The following is a 19,689-nucleotide window of genomic DNA, read 5'->3' as shown; positions in this document are numbered from 1 at the left end:
GTGAGATCCAGGACAGGCACCAAAACTACACAGAGAAACCCTGTCTCAAAAAAACAAAACAAAAAAAAGAAAGAAAGAAAGGAAGGAAGGAAGGAAGGAAGGAAGGAAGGAAGAAAGAAAGAAAGAAACAAAGAAACTTTGGGGCTGGAGAGATGGCTCAGTGGTTAGGAGCACTGGCTGCTCTTCTAGAGGACCAGGGTTCAATTCCCAGCACCCACATGGTAGTTCACAACTGTCTATAACTCCTGTTCCAGGGGATTCAACACTCTCACACAAATATACATGCAGGCAAAACACCAATGTACACAAAATACAAATAAATGATTTTAAAAAAAGTCTTCAGAGGTCCTCTTTAAAAAAAATCATGTATGGGCCTGGTGGTACATGCCTTTAATCCCAGCTGGGGAGGCAGAGATAGGCAGATCTCTGTGGACAAATTTCTAAATTAATAAGAATTAAATAAAAAACATGGAGCCAAATATAGGGGTGAAAGCCTTAGAGAGATCAGGAAAATAGGGAAAGCCACCAGCCAACCTTACCTCGACAACTCTGCAGCTTCCAAATGCGAGTTACTTCCTGTCTACCCATGCACATATGCCTTGCTGTTCTGCCATCTGATTTGCTCTGTCCAGCTACATCACTTCCTCTTTCTACACAGCTTTGTCATTTCCTGTCTGTACAGACCTCCAAGGTTAACTAGTTTTGGAATTTAAGGTGCGCCACCACACCTGTTTCCAGTGTGACCTTGAACACACAGAGATCCTGCCTGCCACATGATAGGATTAAAAGCCTGTGCTAACATTGCATAACTTCTGTGTTGTGGCTGTTTTTTTTCTCTGATCTCCAGGCAAGCTTTATTTATTAAAGCTAAATAAAATATTTCCACATTTCAACACAAATATCAAAACAGATTTCTGTGAGTTCGAGGCCAGCCTGGTCTACAGAGTCAGTTCTAGGGCAGCCAGGGCTACACAGAGAAACCCTGTCTCAAAAAACCAAACCAAACCAACAAACAAAAAACCAGAAAAAACAAAACAAAACAAAACAAAAACCCAAAAAGTGTATGGGGCTGAGCGGAGGTGGCACATGGCATTAATCTCAGCACTTGAGAGGCAGAGGCAGATGATCTCTATTCTTTAATGATCTCAGGCTTATCCTTGGTCTGGAAGTCAGGTTTCTTTATGGAATGTCAGGAGCTGGTTAAGAAATTATACAGAAATTCTTTTTAAGCTTCTTTAATCCAGCTTTACTTTGTCAATCATCCTTAGCCTTATTCAGATCTTAGTGGAATCCATTACATCATTCACACAGAGATAGAGAAATTAATTAATCCCAGAAACGTCTGAGTTCCAGGTCAGCCAGGACTACACAGAAAAACCATCTCAGGAAAAAAAGTGTATGGGTGTTTTGTCTGCATGTATGCTTATGTACCATGGGAACTCCTGGTGGCAGCAGAGACCAGAAGGTGGCATAGGATTCCATGGAACTGGAGTTACAGATGGTTGTGAGCCACCATGTGGGTGCTGGGAATTGAAGCCAGGTCCTCTGGAAGGGCGGCCAGTGCTCTTAACCACTGAGCCATTTCTCCAGTCCTGATGATGGTTTTGTGTATGAGTCAGTGTGTGTAGGCATCTCCAAACAGCTCAAGCTGCCCTGGAGTAGCCCAGGATGGCCTTGGATTCATAATTCTCCTACTGCCTGTGTCTCTCAAAAGTATAAGTCTACATTCCACCCTTTGACCTTTTAAAGTTGGGTTGTGTTCTTGCCAGAGTGTTACAGTAGTTACCTATTTGGATATTAACAATGTACCAAATGCACACTTGTCAGTTCTGGGCTAACATTTTCTTCTCTCTTTAAAGAGGTATTTTTTAAAAAAGATTTATTTATTTATTTATTATGTATACAGTGTTCTGTCTGCATGTGTGCCTGCATGCTAGAAGAGGGCACCAGATCTCATTATGAATGGTTGTGAGCCACCATGTGGTTGCTGGGAATTGAACTCAGGACCTCTGGAAGAATAGCCAGTGCTCTTAACCTCTGAGCCATCTTTCCAGCCCTTAAGGAGGTATTTAACTGGATGTCAAACAATAGGAAATTTTTGTTCAGTGGTAGATCTTGCCACATTTTTTTAAATGAGTTTGGATTTGATTTTTTGACACACTTCATATCAATTTGATGAAGATGCTTCCAAGCTTTGCCAGATGGGTTCAGAGTAACTCTTACTATCTATGAATGAGTTTTATTATTTTTATTTTATGTGCATTGCTGTTTTGCCTGCATGTGTATCTGTGTGAAGGGGTAGGAACCCCCAGAGTTGGAGTTAGACAGTGGTGAGCTGCCATGTGGGTGCTGGGAACTGAACCCAGGTCCTCTGGAAGGGCAGCTAGTGCTCTTAACCACCGAGCCACCTCTCCAGACCCATGAATGAAAGATTTATTTTTTATTAATTTTATGTGTGTATGACACAAAGCATGGTTGTCCACTGAGAGAAGGTGGCATTGGATGTAACTCCCTGGAGGTGGAGTTATATGTGGTTGTAAGCTGCTTCACATGGGTGTTGGCAACTAAACTCAGGTCTCCAGAAGAGCATTGTATTAGTCAGGATTCTCTAGAGGAATGGAACTGATAAAAAGAATATATACATAAAGGGGATTTATTAGAGAGGCTTACAGGCTGTGGTCCAGCTAGTTCAACAAAGGCTGTCTCCCAGAATGCTGAGACTAAAGGTGTGCACTGCCATGCCAAGCCTAAGACACCAACTCTTGAATGACCTCAGGCTTATCCTTGGTCTGGAAGTCAAGTATCTTTATGGAATGTCAGGACTGGTTAAGAAATAATTCAGAAGTTCTTTCTCCTTTTAAGCTTCACTAATCCAGCTTCACTTTCTCTGTCAATCATCCTTAGGCCTTATTCAGATCTTAGTGGAATCCATTGCCTAAGTCACAAGGAGATAGAGAAAGTTCTAAGAGCAGACATAATTGGCTATAGTAGAGTAGTCTGCTCATGGCAACCGTAGGACACAGTGAACTGCTACACTTTCCTCCATGGCTCAAGACACCTCCTTGGATATCCTGCTCACAGTCAATGGAAGTCCAGTTAAATAGCTCTTTATTTCTGCACGAGACACAGTCTGGATGAGAATACAGCGATTGTCAGAACAACGGCTTGGCCCTTCACTTGTTCCCATGCACTCTCCAATGGAAGGTCTAAGAAGACTGTTCCAGTTCTCTGATATTCCGCTTATAAAATCTACCGCCGCAGAACGCTCTAATACAGCTGGCTGTGAGGACACTGTTTGACAAACACAGTGAGCCTTACACACGTGTGCTATTTAGTCTGTTGAGCTCACATGTTCTCTACGGTCCATACTTGCTTCGAGTGCTGGCCCGCTTTATCCCAAGGCTCTTCTGACTGCTTTGTCTTGGAAGCAGAGGACATTCAGACTGCCTGGGAGCTGGTGGGGGCCGTGGTCTTGGCAGCTTGCTGAGCTAACCAGCGCTTGTATCTTTTGGTCTTGGGCTTCTGAAAGAGCACCACGGACATAGGACCCTTACAGTGTCGAGTCCATTTACCTGTACACACATTAAAAACAGGAACAGTCAGAGATCAGTCAGGCAGAACCAGCACCACCCAATGCAGCTTTTCATATTGAGTCTTCTCCCAATCAAAAGAAGAAATCCCTGAAACACTCACAGTCACATCACACCAGTACTCGCCCCATCTCGTGATGGGGTCCTCAGGTAACTTCAGAGCATGTGGGGCAACCACAACACCAAGCTGAAAAATAGACCCAACAGCCAGATTAACCAGCGGTCCTCAAGCTTCCCAATGCTGTGACCCTTTAATACAGTCCCTCATGTTGTGGTGACACCCCCCATAAAATTATTTTTGTGGTTACTGTTACCACTGAGATAAACCCTTCAATGTCAGCCTCCACCTCATAAAGACAGCTCAGGTCTAGAATTTCCTATGCAGGAATGAATATATCTGGGGAACTGGTTCTGGCTGACCTCAGGGGAGGACACAGATGTCCACAGATGACAGCACAGAGACTCAGTCTTTCTCAGCAAAGCTGATAAGTTTACAAACAGAACAGGTCTTAAGACCAATACTACTTTATCCACCGAAGTAACAATTCTCCAATAAGTCACCTATCTTCAGGTTCTTCCTAGCTACAGATAAGATAAATGAAATTGCTTTTTCCTATTAGTCTTTACATCTGCAACTACTTTAGGTCCTAGCTATATTCCTCCTTTCTCCCTGCAAACCCACCAAAAGTAATTGCCAACGCCAGCTGGGAAAACCATTTTATAGTAAAGGGTTCAATGCTGGGTCTCCTAGATAAGGGGAATGATAAGGGGATACTGATGTTTGGGAACGCTCACATTCTTGAAGAAATGGCGGGCAACAATTTCAGGGTTTAGTTCCCACTTGACGTTGTTCTTCATTCCCACCTCTAGATGACAGCTTCTCAGAAACTTCACTGTCTAAAAAGAATTAGAAATAAGGGCTGTGTCAACAGGAGTTGGAGTCACAGGGCCTGGGAGTTCAGGAAAAGGCAACAATTTCTGCCCTGAGCTAAGACAGGTGAAAACAAAACACTACTGGGAAAAAGAGAACATTATTTTTTTTTCAACTCTGATATGGAAAAAAGATATTTTCCAAGACTTCATAAGGAATTGCATCTATACCTTGCTGTTTCTGGGCAAAGAGAAATAGTCTGTATTAAACTCAGGATTAGGCTGGTAAAATGGCTCAGTAGGTAAAGGTGCCTGCTGCCAAGCATGATGACCTGAGTCTGACCCCAGGACCCACACAGAGGAAGGAGAGAACTGACTCATGCAAGCTGTCCCCTGGACTGCACACGTGCCCTGCCCCCCATATACATAACTATAATAAACTGAGGGTCATCTATGAAGGTTCCTGGTATATCTCAGGATGAAGACACTTTTTTTTTTTTTGACTTTTCGAGACAGGGTTTCTCTGTAGCTTTAGAGCCTGTCCTGGAACTCACTCTGTAGACCAGGCTGGCCTCAAACTCAGGAGGCACTCAGGAGGCAGAGCAGGCGGATCTGTGAGTTCGAGGCCAGCCTGGGCTACAGAGAGAGATCCAGGACAGGCACCAAAACTATACAGAGAAACCCTGTCTAAAAAAACTTAAAAAAAAAAAAAAATTCACTTATACTTCCTAATTTGTTCAAAATCTACTAATTTGAAAAGGCCTAATTTAATACTATATTTAAAAAAAAGCCCCCTCCCCCCAGTAACTCCAAACCACGTAACTCCTGCTTTAATGCCTTTAGTTTACTGTTTACCTTCTCATGTGTCTACATTCTCTTCAACTTGTCTGTAAATACTCCCAAAAGGCAGAGTCCTCATCTTACATATTCCCACAGGTCCTGATTCCCAAACTGGGGAGTCCCTCAAAAGCTAGAGCACTTCTGGCAAAGAATCCCAGGCCAAGGATGTCTTCAAATGTTGTACTTCAAAATTTGTACTTCAAATGCAAGAAATTAACAAATTTGGCACAATTTTCTAAAGAAAGTAAAAATGTGTGCCTTTAATCCTAGGACTCAGGAGGTGGAGGCAGGCAGATCTGAGTTCAAGGACAGCCAGGGCCACACGGGGAAACCCAGCATTTCCAGAGGACTCCGTACCAGCTACAGGGAGCACCAGCCACGACACTACTTGTCATCCTTGTGTGTAACAGTAAGCAGACTTGAAAGACATCAGGGAGACTCTCAGGAGGAGGTTGGTGACCTCCATAAGGGATCAGTAAAAACTTCCTACTCACCGCCTCTCCTGCCTTCGTCTGGATCTTCTCTAGTTTTCCTTGTTGTCTCAGCTAGAAAAGATAAAACTAAGTAGAAGAAAGGAGTCCACACTAGGCAGTAACAGTCCAACTATTCGGGGCTTCTGGGTTCTTGTTCTAGTTCCTACTTCATCTTCAAATTTAGTAACAAACGAAATTCCCAGCAGGAATCTTAAAAGTTTTATTCCTCCAAACCCTTTGAGCTCACCAATTTCTCCTCTTCAAACAGCTTCTTATTTTCAGGAGATGCATACACAGCCAGCCCCTGAGGAAGGAGTTTATTGCGACCCACAGACTTTTTCACGGAGACCAGATCACCCCGGACTCCAATTTCTGCCAATGAGAACAGGAACAGATGAAAACTGTAGGAGCCCTTCAGAAAAGATGATCATCCTGGGGTACAGTCCACTGGTAAAGGCCTTGCCTTGGCATACTTAGAACCTGGGGACCACCTCCAGCATCACCACCAAGGGGAAGGGGGGCATAAAAAAGAGACAGTCCTTATTTTCTCACAGTTTTTATTCTTCCTTAAAAAAATGTCAGTTTGTGGGGGTAGGTTATTAGGCTCAACCGTTAAAGTGCCTGCTGCACAGTTTGGATGTGGTCCATAACTTTAGCACCATGGGGAGGAAATGGGCAGATTCCTGGGGCTCGGCTCTACGCCCTGTATCAAGTGATAAGGTGGCCCTTTGACCTACACACCTACACACACCTACACACACACACACACACACACACACACACACCATATATTTATTAGGAACTACACTTGTCACATGTCTAAAAACTGGTGTAGACCGACTTGTTCAATCAAAGGATTTCATTATGCGTGATGCAAACTGTTGGGTTTTCTCTTCACAGTCAACAGTACTGCACACACGTTTTAATTTTCCGTGCTGGAGGCCAGTATCTAAATCACACACGGTACTCTTCGTGACGACTTGTTTCATCAGAGCCACAAAGTAGTAAACACAAGGCAAACAAATGAGGAGGGGCAGGAGGACGTTAACGTCCTACAGCGGCAGCCCAGGGGGGTCAGCATGCGGGGCCAGGCCTTACCGTCCACGGACTGCGTGAGGATGAGCTCCAGGAGGTCTTGGGGTCGGTGTTTCGTGTCCTCCACCAGCTTATACACGCGGTGTCGCCGGTGCAGGCGCGGCTTCCGGCCCTCTCCGGCTAGCGGCACCTTCCACCAGCGTTCCACGATGACCGTGCTCTGGCGGCCAGGGGGACTGGGGTGAGCGCGTGTCCAGGACACCCGCCACCCCGCCACCGTCCCCTGCATCCCAGGGAAAGCCCGCCACCCCACGGAGCGGCCCTCGCGGGGCTCAATCTGCCATGAACGGCCCTCCTGTCCGTCACGGTCCAGGACCCCCAGCCCCAGCCGGCCCTCACCCGGTAATGAGAGAGACTGAAGTCGCGCCCCGGGGGGCCCCCTTCAGTTCGCGCCCGCAGTAGCTCCCCGACGCCTCCTTGCCGCAGCCAAGCAGCGCCAGCCCCCAGCAGAGCCCGGCTTCGTGGAGCCACGGAGGCGGCCATGACCCCGGCGCGGAGAAACGGAGGAAGGTCCCGCGCAGGCGCAGCCGAGCCCTCTGGGCTGCCCGCGGCGCGCCTGACTGGCGCGGCTGCAGGCTCTGCTGAGACCCAGGGACCCGGAGTGGGACAGCGGCCGTCACCGCACCTTGCACTCCGGAGATAGGACAATGGGGAGACCTGCTATTTATTTTCGTCACCCCTCTCCACAGATAATTTAAGGAGCATTAAGCGGACTGACAACGGAAAAGATAATCTTTTCTTTAGCTTTACTTTTAAAAAGAGGCGGAGGGGGCGTGGTGGCTCATGCTTGTAATCTTCCAACAGGGCAGTTTCCAGGCTAACCTGATTTACACCAGAAGCTCTGGGCCAGCGAGATCAGTAATTAATAATAATAATAATAATAATAATAATAATAATAATAATAAAAGTGATAATAAAAGTGGATTTAGTCCTAATTGCTGAGATAATTTCTAATTTTGACATGCTATAATTTCTGAACACTAAAAGACTATGGATGCCACTATCAATTTTCCTTTGAGTCTATCTAAAAGTAGTCAAAGGGTGGGATACTCTAAAAGCTCTGTTGACTCTCCATGATATTGTTACATTATAGTATTTAAACTAATATTTAAAGAGTTGCAGGAGACATAAGCTATAGAGAAAAAAACCCTACTGCAAGAAACACACAGTTCCTTCTGTGGAGTCTTTGTACTGGATTATAAAAATGGGCTGAAAGAGTGTCTATAGAGAAGAGCGTTAAAAGATACACTATGCATCATTGCATGTGCTCTTAAGTAGACTGACCTCCTCCATGCATCTCCTTGGTTTCCAGGGCAATAGTCTTAAACAGTCTTCTTTTCATCTTTTGTACCCTGCACTCAGTATATGGACTGCACTCTTCTTAGTATCCATTCTCTTGATGTTCTTGGTTAATCTTATGGCTGTTATTTATGTGCCAGTGGTGTTTGAATTTCTATTCTAGACTTCCCCACAAATTTCACATTGAAATACCCAACATCTTATTATTTTCTTATATGTCTAACAGACATTTTAAAGTTAACCAATTTATACTCCATTCTTCCCAAGCTGCCCTACCTGCAGGTTTTCCTATTTCAGTCGATAACTCCATTTTGTTGTTGGTTTTGTGTTTCTTCAGTTCTTGAACACTTTTTTTAAAAAAATATTTATTTATTTATTATGTATACTGAAGAGGGTGCCAGATCTCATTACAGATGGTTGTGAGCCACCATGTGGGTGCTGGGAATTGAACTCAGGACCTCTGGAAGAGCAGTTGGTGCTCTTAACCTCTGAGCCATCTCTCCAGCCCTCTTGAACACATTTTTATTATTTTAAAACTTTTACACTTTTTATTTGAGGTGATATTTCTCCCTCCCCTTTCCTACCTCTGACCCCTCCCATGTATCTTTCCTTGCTCTAAGTCAAGGCTTCTTCCCCTTATTTGTTATCTTATTCTCTCTCTCTCTCTCTCTCTCTCTCTCTCTCTCTCTATATATATATATATATATATATTATATATATATATATATATATATATGTTTTTTGAGACCAGGTTTCTCTGTATAGTTTTGGTGCCTGTCCTGGATCTCGCGCTGTAGACCAGGCTGGCCTGGAACTCACAAAGATCAGCCTGGCTCTGCCTCCTGAGTGCTGGGATTAAAGTCGTGCTCCATGGCCGCCCGACATGTGTTTATATTCTTAAGTATGTAAATACAACCTGCTCAGTCTGTATAATGTTACTTGTATATATATGTTTTCAGAGCTAACCATTTGGTACTGGATAACCACTTGATGCTCTTCCCTGGGGAAGACTTTCTCCTGCTCTCAGCATTCCTTGGTTGCCTGTAGTTGTCTAGAGTTGAGGCCTTGTTAGCTTCCCCTTTTCATTAGCATGTATATTAGTGTTCTCTTGTTCAGGTCTTGTTTAGGCAGCCATGTTGGTGAGACTTCATGGATGTAGCTTTCCTAACATTTGTAGGAGACACTATCTCATAGAAAACTTTTGTCCCTTTGCCTCTTACAATCTTCTTCTACAACAGTGGTTCTCAACTTTCCCAATGCTGTGACCCTTTAATATAGTTCCTCATGTTGTGACCCCCCAACCATAAAATTATTTTGTTTCTACTGTAATTTTGCTACTGTTATGAATAATAATGTAAATATCTGGTATGCAGGATAACTGATATGTGACCCCTGTGAAAGGGTCATTTGACCCCCAAAGGAGTTGTGTTCCCCAACCCCAGGTTGAGAACTTCTGTTCTAAAACAATCCTTAAACTTTAGGTGAAGCTATGTTATAGATGTATCAGTTGGGACCACACTCCACAACTCTGCATTTTGATGGTTGTGTTTTTTTTTTTTTTTTTTTTTTTTTGGAATGATGTCCACCTGGAAGTTATGTTTTCAGTTACTGAGTCCCAGGAACAGCAGAACTCTCTCTTCACTCCCCCTCCCCCATGAGAGCAATTATCAAAGCTCCCTACTACCTTGGTCAGTTCCTGTAAGAATGCTATACTCTGAAACCCAGAAAGAAATGAGATCAAAGAAAGGGTGAGAAGAAAGGAAAGGAAAAGGCTTTAAAAGGAGGGAGGGAAAAAAGCAAAAGGAAAGAAGAAAGGAAAGGTTTTAAATCTAAGTGTCAGAGCTGGAAAGACGACAGTTCAGTAGGTAAAGCGCTTGTTGTACAACCCTGATAACCTGGGTTAGAGTCCCACAGCACACAAAGCCCCCCAAAGCCAGATGACTTCAGTTTGCTGAGTTTGTAATTCCAGCCTCAGAATTCCTATGGTGAGATGGGAGGTAGAGACAGAATTGACCAGAAGTTCAAGTCCATAGTGTAGCAGCAGAAATAACAAGAGAGATTCTATTTCAAAAACAAGGAGAAAGAACAGACTCCTGGAAAAGCTGTCCTTTGACTTCCACACACACACAGGCATACAAATAATTTAAAACATTCCAAGTGGTGGGCCAGGTGTGGTGGTGCATGCCTTTAATTCCAGCATTCAGAAGACAGAGGCAGGAGGATCTCTGAGTCCCAGGACAGCCAGAGCTATATGGTGAGACCAAGTCTTTAAAAAAAAATAATTAAGTCCAAGTGGTAATAAATTTTGGGTTCACTCCAGGGAACAAAAGCAATATTGGTATGAAGCAGGGAACTCTACCTCTTTGCATCTCTATTCTGCCTCAAAATCATACTGAATTTACTGGGTTAACTGTGAGTCTGCTTAAAGCCCTGCTAGGAAGGAACTGCCATACCCACTTCTTTCTCCTTTTTGCTGTCCTGGTGAAGCAGCTTCCAGAGGTCATTTAGCCATAGCTACCCCACCTATTCCTCATCAGCCAGACGAGTGGCGTGGCTGAGGAGTGATGGAAGCTTTCTACAGCTACCATGCACAGCCACAGGCATCAGAGTAGAAGGGGACTGGAGAATGTTCAAGGGAATGTGCATCCATCAGACAGAAGGATTTATTCTCTTAGCTTCTAGTTGGGGTCACCAAGTATGTTATTAGGGGTTGCTCTAGAGCCCCAGTGTTTCCAGATTTGTGGCATTTTGTTCAAAGAATAAAAAAAGCACACACAAAGAACAAAGTAGCATGAGATCTTATTCAGAGGCAAAGTAAAAGCACAGGTTAGATATGCTATAAGAAATTGGGGTCCTGAGCAAGCAGGCAGCTCAAGAGTGCCTGGCGACTGTTCAGGGCTTTCTTTTATGTTCAAGAGGAAGAGCAGTTGGTTATTAAGGGGAAAGGAACTTTTTGGTGTGTGTGTGTGTGTGTGTGTGTGTGTGTGTGTGTGTGTGTGTATCAGAGAGAGAGGGAGAGAGGAGAGAGGAAGAGATGAAAAGGGAGGGGGAGAGTGGGAAGGAGAGAGAGGAGTGGAGGAAAGACAAAGAGAGACAAAGTGGAGGGGGGGGCTTGTTTGTGCACATATACCTGTGTGAAGAGGCCAAAGGACTTCAGCTGTCCTGCTTTGCTGTAGCCCCTTGAAACAGGGTGTTTCAGTGAACCTGGAACTAGGTTGGCAGTTGGAAGCCCCACTACCTTCCTATTTCCACTCCCAACAAACAGTACTGCAGTTACAGGCATGTGACCACCTTCAGCTTCTTCCTTGGGTGTTGGGGATTCAAACTCAGGTCCTTATGCTTGTGCAGCAAGTGTTCTTACACACTGAGCCACCTCCCCAGACTGAAGCTTTCTTGTTTTAATTGACAGGTAATGGTTATGTACTCTTTTGTTCATTGTGCATGTTCTTTTCCATGGGGTATCTAGTTTGAACCATATACATGAGCAATCATGCATAGGCATAAGATGGCAAATACTGTATTTTCTATAACAAGAGACACAGTTTTCATTCCTGCATGTGCACCCAACACCAGCCCAGGTTGGACTAGCCATTGACTCTGGTTTCAGGACATGCTTTTGACCACAAAAGAATTACTAAGGGTTGCTAGGGAGCTATTTGTTGGAGTTACTGCTTTGTTTGAAGAGGGGTGTGTGGATAGCTTGATGCAGATGGGGAGTCCCAGGTTGCTAAGTGCTTTTTTGGGAAAGATGTGTAGCTATCCACATGCTTGCATGCCTCACCATTATCTCTAATGCCCCACTGTGGAGAATGCATTATCTTTTTCTGTAGAAATACTGAACAAGAGATGTCTACTGCACAGTTTTACAGGATTTTCTTTCCTAAAGCCAGATGTTGGCACATGCTTATAATCTCAGCACTTTAGAGGTAGAGGCAGGAGGATCAGAAGTTCAAAGTCATCTTCTCCTATGTAGTTAGCTCTAGACTATTCTGGGCTGCATAAGACCTTGTCTTAAAAAAGAATCTTTTTTTCATTTGAGACATATAACCTAAATTAACCTCAACCTCAAATTCTTATCCTGCCCCAGCCTCCAAACTGCTGGGAGTATAGGTGTGTACCACTGGTAAGGATCATTTTTAAAGCATATCATATCTAGTCAATTTTTCATGCAAAACACTGCTCAGCCACTTCCCCTTTACTCTAAAGAAAAACTTCACAGAATGGTGTAGGTAGCCCTGTATCATGTGGTCCCATTAACTCTCATTCCCTGTAGCATATACTGCTCCATTCACCTATAATAGCTACCCTGCATTGAAAACAGCAGACATGCTTAGCTTCTCTTTGCTTCTGAAAATATCTTATCTAGACATTGTTCTTAGTCTTTTTTTTTATTCTTGACATTCGGCTGTTGTGCTTCTGAAAGGGAATGAATCACTCGTTATCTCCTACGACATTAGTTATGTTCTTTTAAGTCTATTATTATTATTATTATTTATTTAATGTATTATTGTTTTTCTATTTTGCATGGTTTCAGGTTACTCACTCTTGCATGTAGCCTCAGATGAGCTTATATTTACTACTAGTATAGCTTAGACGTTTTCTGTAGCCTGGCTGTCCTGACTCACTCTAAAGACCAGGCTGGCCTCGAACTCAGAGCTCTGTCTGCCTCTGCCTCCTAAGGGCTGGCATTAAAGATGTGCCCCATCATGCTTGACTGGTTAACAATCTTAACTCTATACATCTTTGATTGATCATCTTTTCAGTGAGGCTTACTTGAATCACTTGTGCTGAAACCCTGCTGCATATCCCATACTCCTAATACATTTTTTTTTTTTATTTTGATATTGGGTCTTACAGGGTAGCTCTGGTTGGCCTGGAATTCCTTATATAGACCAGGCTGTCCTCAAACTCAAAAGATCTGCCTGCCTCTGCTTCCCAAGTACTGAGACTAAAGGTGTTTGCCACCACACGCAGCTTGGTCCTCTTTTAACCTGTTTCCCCGCATACCAGTTCTCTTCTGATGTACTTATTTTCTGTATACTTATCTACTTTCTTCTCTCACTTTGAAAAGTTCCATAGAGCAAAGGTCTGTGGTTCACCATAGTGGTGCCTGGCTCATAGTGGGCCTTCAATAAATGTCTGCAGTGATGGGTAATAAATTTGAAGAGGTCTCAAACTGTTGGTTCTAGAACCAAATTTCGCCCTTAATGTTAAATGTTATCACTGTTTTAACTGGTGTTTCTATTTTTGTGATAAAACACCATGGCCTTAGGAAGAAAAGGGTTTATTTCATCTTACAACCTTCAGGTCCCACTTTGTCACCAAGGGAAGTCAGGGCAGGAACTGAAGAGAAGGTCGTGGAGGAAGGCTGTCTACTGCTTTGCTCCTTGTGGCTTGCTCTGCCTTAGACTGCTTTCTTATAGCACCTAGGACTAGCTCAGGGTGCACTGCACATAGTGAGCTGAGACCTCCCACATCAACCATCAATTAAGAAAATGCCCCATGGGCTTGTCCACAGGAAACCTCAGTTGAGGTTACCTCTTCTCAAACAACTCTAGCTTGCATCCAGTTGACATAAAATTAACCAGCACAACCAGTTTGGTAGAGCCTCTCCTTTCCATGTTCGTGTGTGTGTGTGTGTGTGTGTGTGTGTGTGTGTGTGTGTGTGTGTGTGTGATTTATCATATTTCTAGCTTCTGTTGAAAAACTGATATAGCACCACTGATTCTGTGTTCTGGCACAGCAACCTATTGCTAATTATGTTGGTGTGAGCTTTCTACATTTTAATATATCTACTCCGTAGCTCCACTAATTCCCACTGGGTTTGTGGTGTGTGTGTGTGTGTGTGTGTGTGTGTGTGTGTGTGTGTAACAGGGTTTTGCTGTATAGCCCTGTCCAGCCAGAGCCTTGCCACATCAAACCAGGCTGGTTCTAGCTGTTAAGCAATCCTCCATCCCTGCCTCTTGATTGCTGGGATTAAGGGTATAGCCTTACAACTTCCTAGAGGTGTTTAATTTGGGATTACTATACCCTGTAAAGACAACAGGGAAAGTTCTGTAGTTTGTAGTGCTTCTGTGCTATGGAGAGGGAAGATAGTAAAAATAAAGAACTGCAAAACAGCTACTAATCAGGCCAAGTGTTGGGGCAGGGTCTTGGGAGCTTACTGTGGCGTCAGACACCAACTCTGTGGTTGCTGGATTTAAAAGTGTTCCAGAGGGAGGCCAGGGTGGTGGGTGTAAGAACTCAGGCAGGGCTGTTTGTCAACCAGGACATAAGGGTTTTTTTTTTTTTTTTTGTTTGTTTGTTTTCCTGAGACAGGGTTCTCTGTGTAGTTTTGGTGCCTGTCCTGGATCTTGCTCTGTAGACCAGGCTGGCCTCCAACTCACAGAGATCTGCCTGGTGTGCACCACCACCACCCGGCCAGGGCATAAGTTTTAAAGCATTTGAAACTATCAATGGAATTGTAAAGTGTATACTAGTTAAATATGAGCCTTGGTTGATGGGACAGGAGGGGGTAAAACTGAAGTGACATAAGCACTGACCTCTTGTCTATGTCATAGTGCCTGCCAGGTCACAATGACAAGGTTGCCTGAAATTCTGCCACTCATCCTCTGAAGCTCACTTTGCCGCAGGGAGGCACTGAACAGAGAAACTGCCTTGTAACAGGTCCCGCCCCTCTCTCTACTCCCTTTCTTATATCAAGAGGGGAAAAACACGGAACTACCTCTACCCCATCTGGTCACCATACGCCTATTACCTCTACTGTTACAAATACCGGATCACCCTCCGGGAGAGGATGCTGCCTTGTTGTTACAAAAGGTACTTGTTTTCATCTTTAACTGTGGTTACATAAAATATAAGGAAAATAAAACAATTGGAAAGAATTTCCTAAGTGGCAGGGTAGAAGCCTGGCATGGATTTGTATAATTTTTCTATTTGTTTGGCCTGGAAAAATAGGCTAGTCCATAGGATACAGGAAACTGTTGAAGACTGGTCCTGTGTAGCTGAAGTCAGGAAGCTACCATCACAGTTGACTTCTTCACCCCATGCTCTGAGGTAACTAACGTGGGTCTCTCTTTCCCAAACAAGCATCACGTATAAAGAACAGGAGGACCTGACACTGCGGCCCCAACGCTGCTGCCTCCCGTGCTGCGTCCCGTGCTGCCTCCAGTGCTCCTGAGTCCCCAGGAGGCCTCCAGGTGGGCAGAAGCACTGAGCAGGAAAAAGACCACGGCCAGCTTAAAGAACTGTATTCAGTAAGTAGACTGAGCTGGTGATGGGACAGGACAGCTCTCTGATGGCTGTGATGACTTTGTCAAGGAGGGGAACATTGATAACCATAAAAACTAGAGGTAGGTAGAGCCCTGAGCTCATGTGTAAAATCTACTTGCTTTCTAGAAGGAATCTGGCCCAGAGATCTAAAGGCCATATAGCTGGTAGCAAACAGCAGGATGGGGAAGAAGTAGGAACAAAGGTATAGCAGATTGTAGTGGGACTTGGGGACATAAAGTAGTTTAGAGATGTGCCTGGCGGTAAAAGGCCTGTAATCCCAGTTTCTTCAAAGGGTTGCCTAGGATACAGAGTGAATACAAAGCTAGCCTCAGTAAGTAAGCAAGACTTTATTCCCCAGGCCCACAAAAAAAGTAAAAGTGGGGCTGGGGATATAGCATGAGCAAGATGACACCCTGAGCTTCCCAGCACTAGAAAGTAATCCTAGGTATGTGACAGCAAGTAGAACTCAGTATCGGATAGCTAGTCCTAGGACTAAGGAATGGTTTCATCTTTTAAGATTGACTTTTTCCAGCTTCCCTCATCTGCCTCTCCTTGGTTCTATAAAAGCATCCCAATTCGCCCTAGATGTGATTTGAAGACTTCAATGAGCATAGATTATTATTATTATTATTATTAATTATTATTATTATTATTTTGTTTTTCGAGACAGGGTTTCTCTGTGTAGTTTTGCGCCTTTCCTGGAACTCACTTGGTAGCCCAGGCTGGCCTCGAACTCACGGAGATCCGCCTGGCTCTGCCTCCCAAGTGCTGGGATTAAGAGCATAGATTATTACTTCAATTGTATTTTCCAGGCTGGGAACCTGACAGTGCTATCAACTGACCCCCTGCTTCACCAAGATCCAGTTCAGTTAGACTTCCACTTCCGTCTCACCCCCCATTCCTCTGCTCACTGGCACGGCCTTCTGTGTGACCACCGACTCTTCCTGGATATCCCACATCAGACCTTGGATCAAGGCAACCGAGAAGGGTGAGGAGCTGGATGGGTGTAGGGAAGAGATGGGGTGTTCCACTGTTGATCATGTCACAGTGACTTAGGAGCTGGACCAGACACAGCACACTAGCAGCATACAGATAAGATCCTGGGGTTCAGAGAATACTTTTAGTTGAGGGACATTTCCTGGACTCAGACTCAGGAACACTAAAGTGAGGAACCAAATAGTTGAATACTTTGTTGCTCAGCAGTCCTTTCCTCCATGACCCTTTCTGTGACATACACTTCACTTAGGTGGAATCCTTGGCTTCAGAGAAAAGCCACCCAAACTCCTTTAGCAACTTTCAATTTTCCAGTTTCGGTAGGTCGAGAGCAAACACTCATCAGTATTTCTCCTGCTCTGACTTCTAGATTCCAAGTTAACTGAGTATTAACGTTCTCTCTGGCCTCTAGTTTGACAGCAACACTGGAGTATATGGAAGAGAATACCAATGTGGACTCTGTGTTTGTGAACTTCCAAAAAGACCGGAAGGACAGAGGTGAGCTTAGGCTCTTAGGACTTTGGATAAATCCCTCCTCCCTGGCATTTCAGCAGCCCCTGTCCCCACTTCTATTGCAAAGGAAATTAAGGCACACAGCATTCTGTCTGGTCCATGACAAGTAGACTAACAAGGAGCCCCTGCAGGCGGTGTTAGGCACAAGGCTGGGAGCACACAGAATTCACTTAAGGAATGTGGTGCACTGACAAAGGGTGTCAAGCAAATGTATCAAGCCTGCACAGCAGGAATGGACATGTATAAAAAGCCAGGGGGACAGGAACATATTTAACCAGATGCAATATGTTATTGCTCATCTTTCAAAGAAGTTTATACTTTGTCGGATATAAGACAAGATGAACTGGGCATGATGGTACAAGCCTGTGATTCTAGCATTTGGAAACCTAGGACAGGAGAATTCTGCACTCAGGGTCAGATTAGTTACATTGTGAGATCTCAAAACAAAATCAAAACCAAAAAGACCAGATGCTGGTCAATTGCCAGCAATAGTAGATACTATTTTAGAGCTTAAAATGGCATTGCAATAAGCACTTGAATAATCACATTTAAAATTTGTGAAGAAGGTTCTCATTCTCATTTTACAACCGAGTAAACTGGAGATCTGAAAGGTTAACTCAAATGTTAAAGGGAATACTAAAGGCAGGGTAGGCCTGTGTCTCTATCACTCCAAAGCACACCCTAAGCCTGCACTACACTGCTTTCCAGAGTCACTCCCTGAAGAAAACAAATCTATGAGGAGTTACATGGGCTGAGCTTCAGTGGATGTTCTAATAATTTGTTCTGTTCCTCTACAGGTGCCCTGCTGCGAGCTTTTAGCTACATGGGCTTTGAGGTGGTCAGACCAGATCATCCTGCTCTCCCTCCCTGGGACAATGTCATCTTCATGGTGTATCCCCTTGAAAGGGACCTTGGCCAGCCTGGCCAGTAAGCCTCCCTGAACATGTTTGTTCCATCTCTGTGAGGGGCCAGAAACCTCAACACACGGGACTCTGGGGCCCAGGATGTGACTTAAGACACTTCCATCCTAGGAAATAAAGATAGTGCAATCAAAGTGTTCACTATTTCTTGAGGGGAGGGAATGTTGGAATGGAATATGAACCTGATAGAGACAAATTCACTGAAGGACATGACTGAAAAGATCAGAGTAACCCGAGTCAGACATGGGAGGGCTCCTTTGCCTTCTCCTAATCCCTAAACCATTTTTCCATTCCCATTTACTGAGCACCAGGACAGATCAATGATCAGTCAACTAGAAAGTTCAGAAGGACTAAGCCTTGCTAAGATGCATTTATATATTTCAATTCTAACTAGAAATGAGTACCAATTCCTTCTCTTTCGATGTGGAGAAAACCAGAGAAAGCATATGCATCCTAAGGGATAGTGTTACAGCAGATAACAGAAGAGAGCATTCCAGACAGCAAGGACTGGGGTGTACCAGAAAAATGGTAATGGGTACATTAAAGGAATAGGAATTTTTTTTTTTGAGACAGGGTCTCATGTAGCCAGGCTGGCCTCAAACATACTATATAGTAGAGAGGGGCTTCACATTGATCTTGCCACTTCTACCTCCCAAGTGCTGAGAAGAGGTGTGTGCCATAATTGGGTTTAGTTTTTCTTTCATTTTTAGATTTATGTGTATGAATGGTGTGTGTGTGTGTGTGTGTGTGTGTGTGTACATATATATGTACACTATGTGCATGCCTGGTGCCCCTAGAGGTTAGATTACTAGATCCCTTGGGACTGGACTTACAAGATGGTTGTGAGCCACCATGTGGATGCTGGCAGCTGGACTTGGGTTTTCTGCGAGATCAGCCAGTGTTAACCTCTGAGCATTTCTCCAGCCCCACACAATTGGTTTTAATAAGCTTTTATATCATGAACTGCAGGTCCTATGACCTCCATCCCTGAGGGAAAGAAGTACTGAGAAACTAGGACTGAATGGCTCCAGAGCCTGTTGTATAGTAACTCCAATGCCAGACAGCACACGTCAGTGATTCACCACAGCTGGAACCTAAAACATTAATAGTCTGTCTAGGTTCCTCCAAGACTCTAAGATATGCTCAAACTGTTCCTTCCTTGATGTCTTTCTGCTAATTGGGTCCAAGAATTTGAACTCAGGACATGGCAAATACCACTGAGCTACAACCCTGCCTCCTCTCACTTTTTGAGACAGCATCTTACTAAGTTGCTCAGGCAATGCCTTTAACTTTCACTTTCCTGCCTTGGTCTCCAAGTAGCTGGGTTTATAGGCCTGGGCTACCAGGCACAGCTACTAACCCTAGAGTTTAAAAAGACCCATGTGTTCATTTTAGGTTTTCCAGTTTACCTCACCTTGTTATATCACTGTGCATTCATATTTAATTTTAAGTACTGTCACAATTCTCAGTGGAGTCTTACAATATCAGCAATGAAGAGATGCTAGAAGGAAACAGGGCACCTAAGTCTTTCAGTAAGTTTACAGTGAAGACCTCCTCCTAGAACCCAGGTTTCTAGACTCCCAGTCCAGGCCTTCTCTTACAGTGTAGGTAGGTTTTGTGTGCACAGCTGAAACTGGTTATGGTGCTGAGGGAGTGGCTGACTTCTGAAGTGACCGAGGGAAGACTAGGAATGTTTGCGTGGGAAGGACACATCTTTCGAGACAGGCCTCTGTGTGTGACAGCTGGCAAGTACCACCAAGATCTACTCAGAAGAGACTTTACCCACAGACCTACTTCCAAGTTGTGACAGTATATGGTTTTAGA

General features: G+C 44.2%; 2 protein-coding genes across 2 annotated transcripts; one reads left to right on the top strand and one right to left on the bottom strand.

Moving 5' to 3' along the window:
* Positions 1-2,637: 2,637 nt before the first annotated feature.
* Positions 2,638-7,387, bottom strand: Mrpl9 (mitochondrial ribosomal protein L9). Its single transcript, XM_028857432.2, has 7 exons — positions 7,208-7,387; positions 6,872-7,028; positions 6,021-6,145; positions 5,795-5,845; positions 4,386-4,487; positions 3,694-3,777; positions 2,638-3,572 (listed from the first exon to the last, which is right to left on the bottom strand). Exons 1-7 carry the CDS (start codon positions 7,349-7,351, stop codon positions 3,489-3,491), a joined length of 747 nt encoding a protein of 248 aa, XP_028713265.1. The 5' UTR covers positions 7,352-7,387; the 3' UTR covers positions 2,638-3,488.
* Positions 7,350-17,999, top strand: Oaz3 (ornithine decarboxylase antizyme 3). Its single transcript, XM_028857400.1, is given in 7 exon segments — positions 7,350-7,469; positions 14,811-14,986; positions 15,257-15,344; positions 15,346-15,423; positions 16,252-16,427; positions 16,845-16,930; positions 17,743-17,999. Coding segments are annotated over 7 exon segments (858 nt in total). The 3' UTR covers positions 17,877-17,999.
* The last annotated feature ends 1,690 nt before the right edge of the window (positions 18,000-19,689 follow it).

The sequence above is a fragment of the Peromyscus leucopus genome, chromosome 6 (assembly GCF_004664715.2).
Source record: "Peromyscus leucopus breed LL Stock chromosome 6, UCI_PerLeu_2.1, whole genome shotgun sequence".
Lineage (NCBI taxonomy): Eukaryota > Metazoa > Chordata > Mammalia > Rodentia > Cricetidae > Peromyscus > Peromyscus leucopus.
The sequence above is the reverse complement of the archived record's forward strand: the minus strand, read 5'-3'. Positions and strand labels throughout refer to the sequence as shown.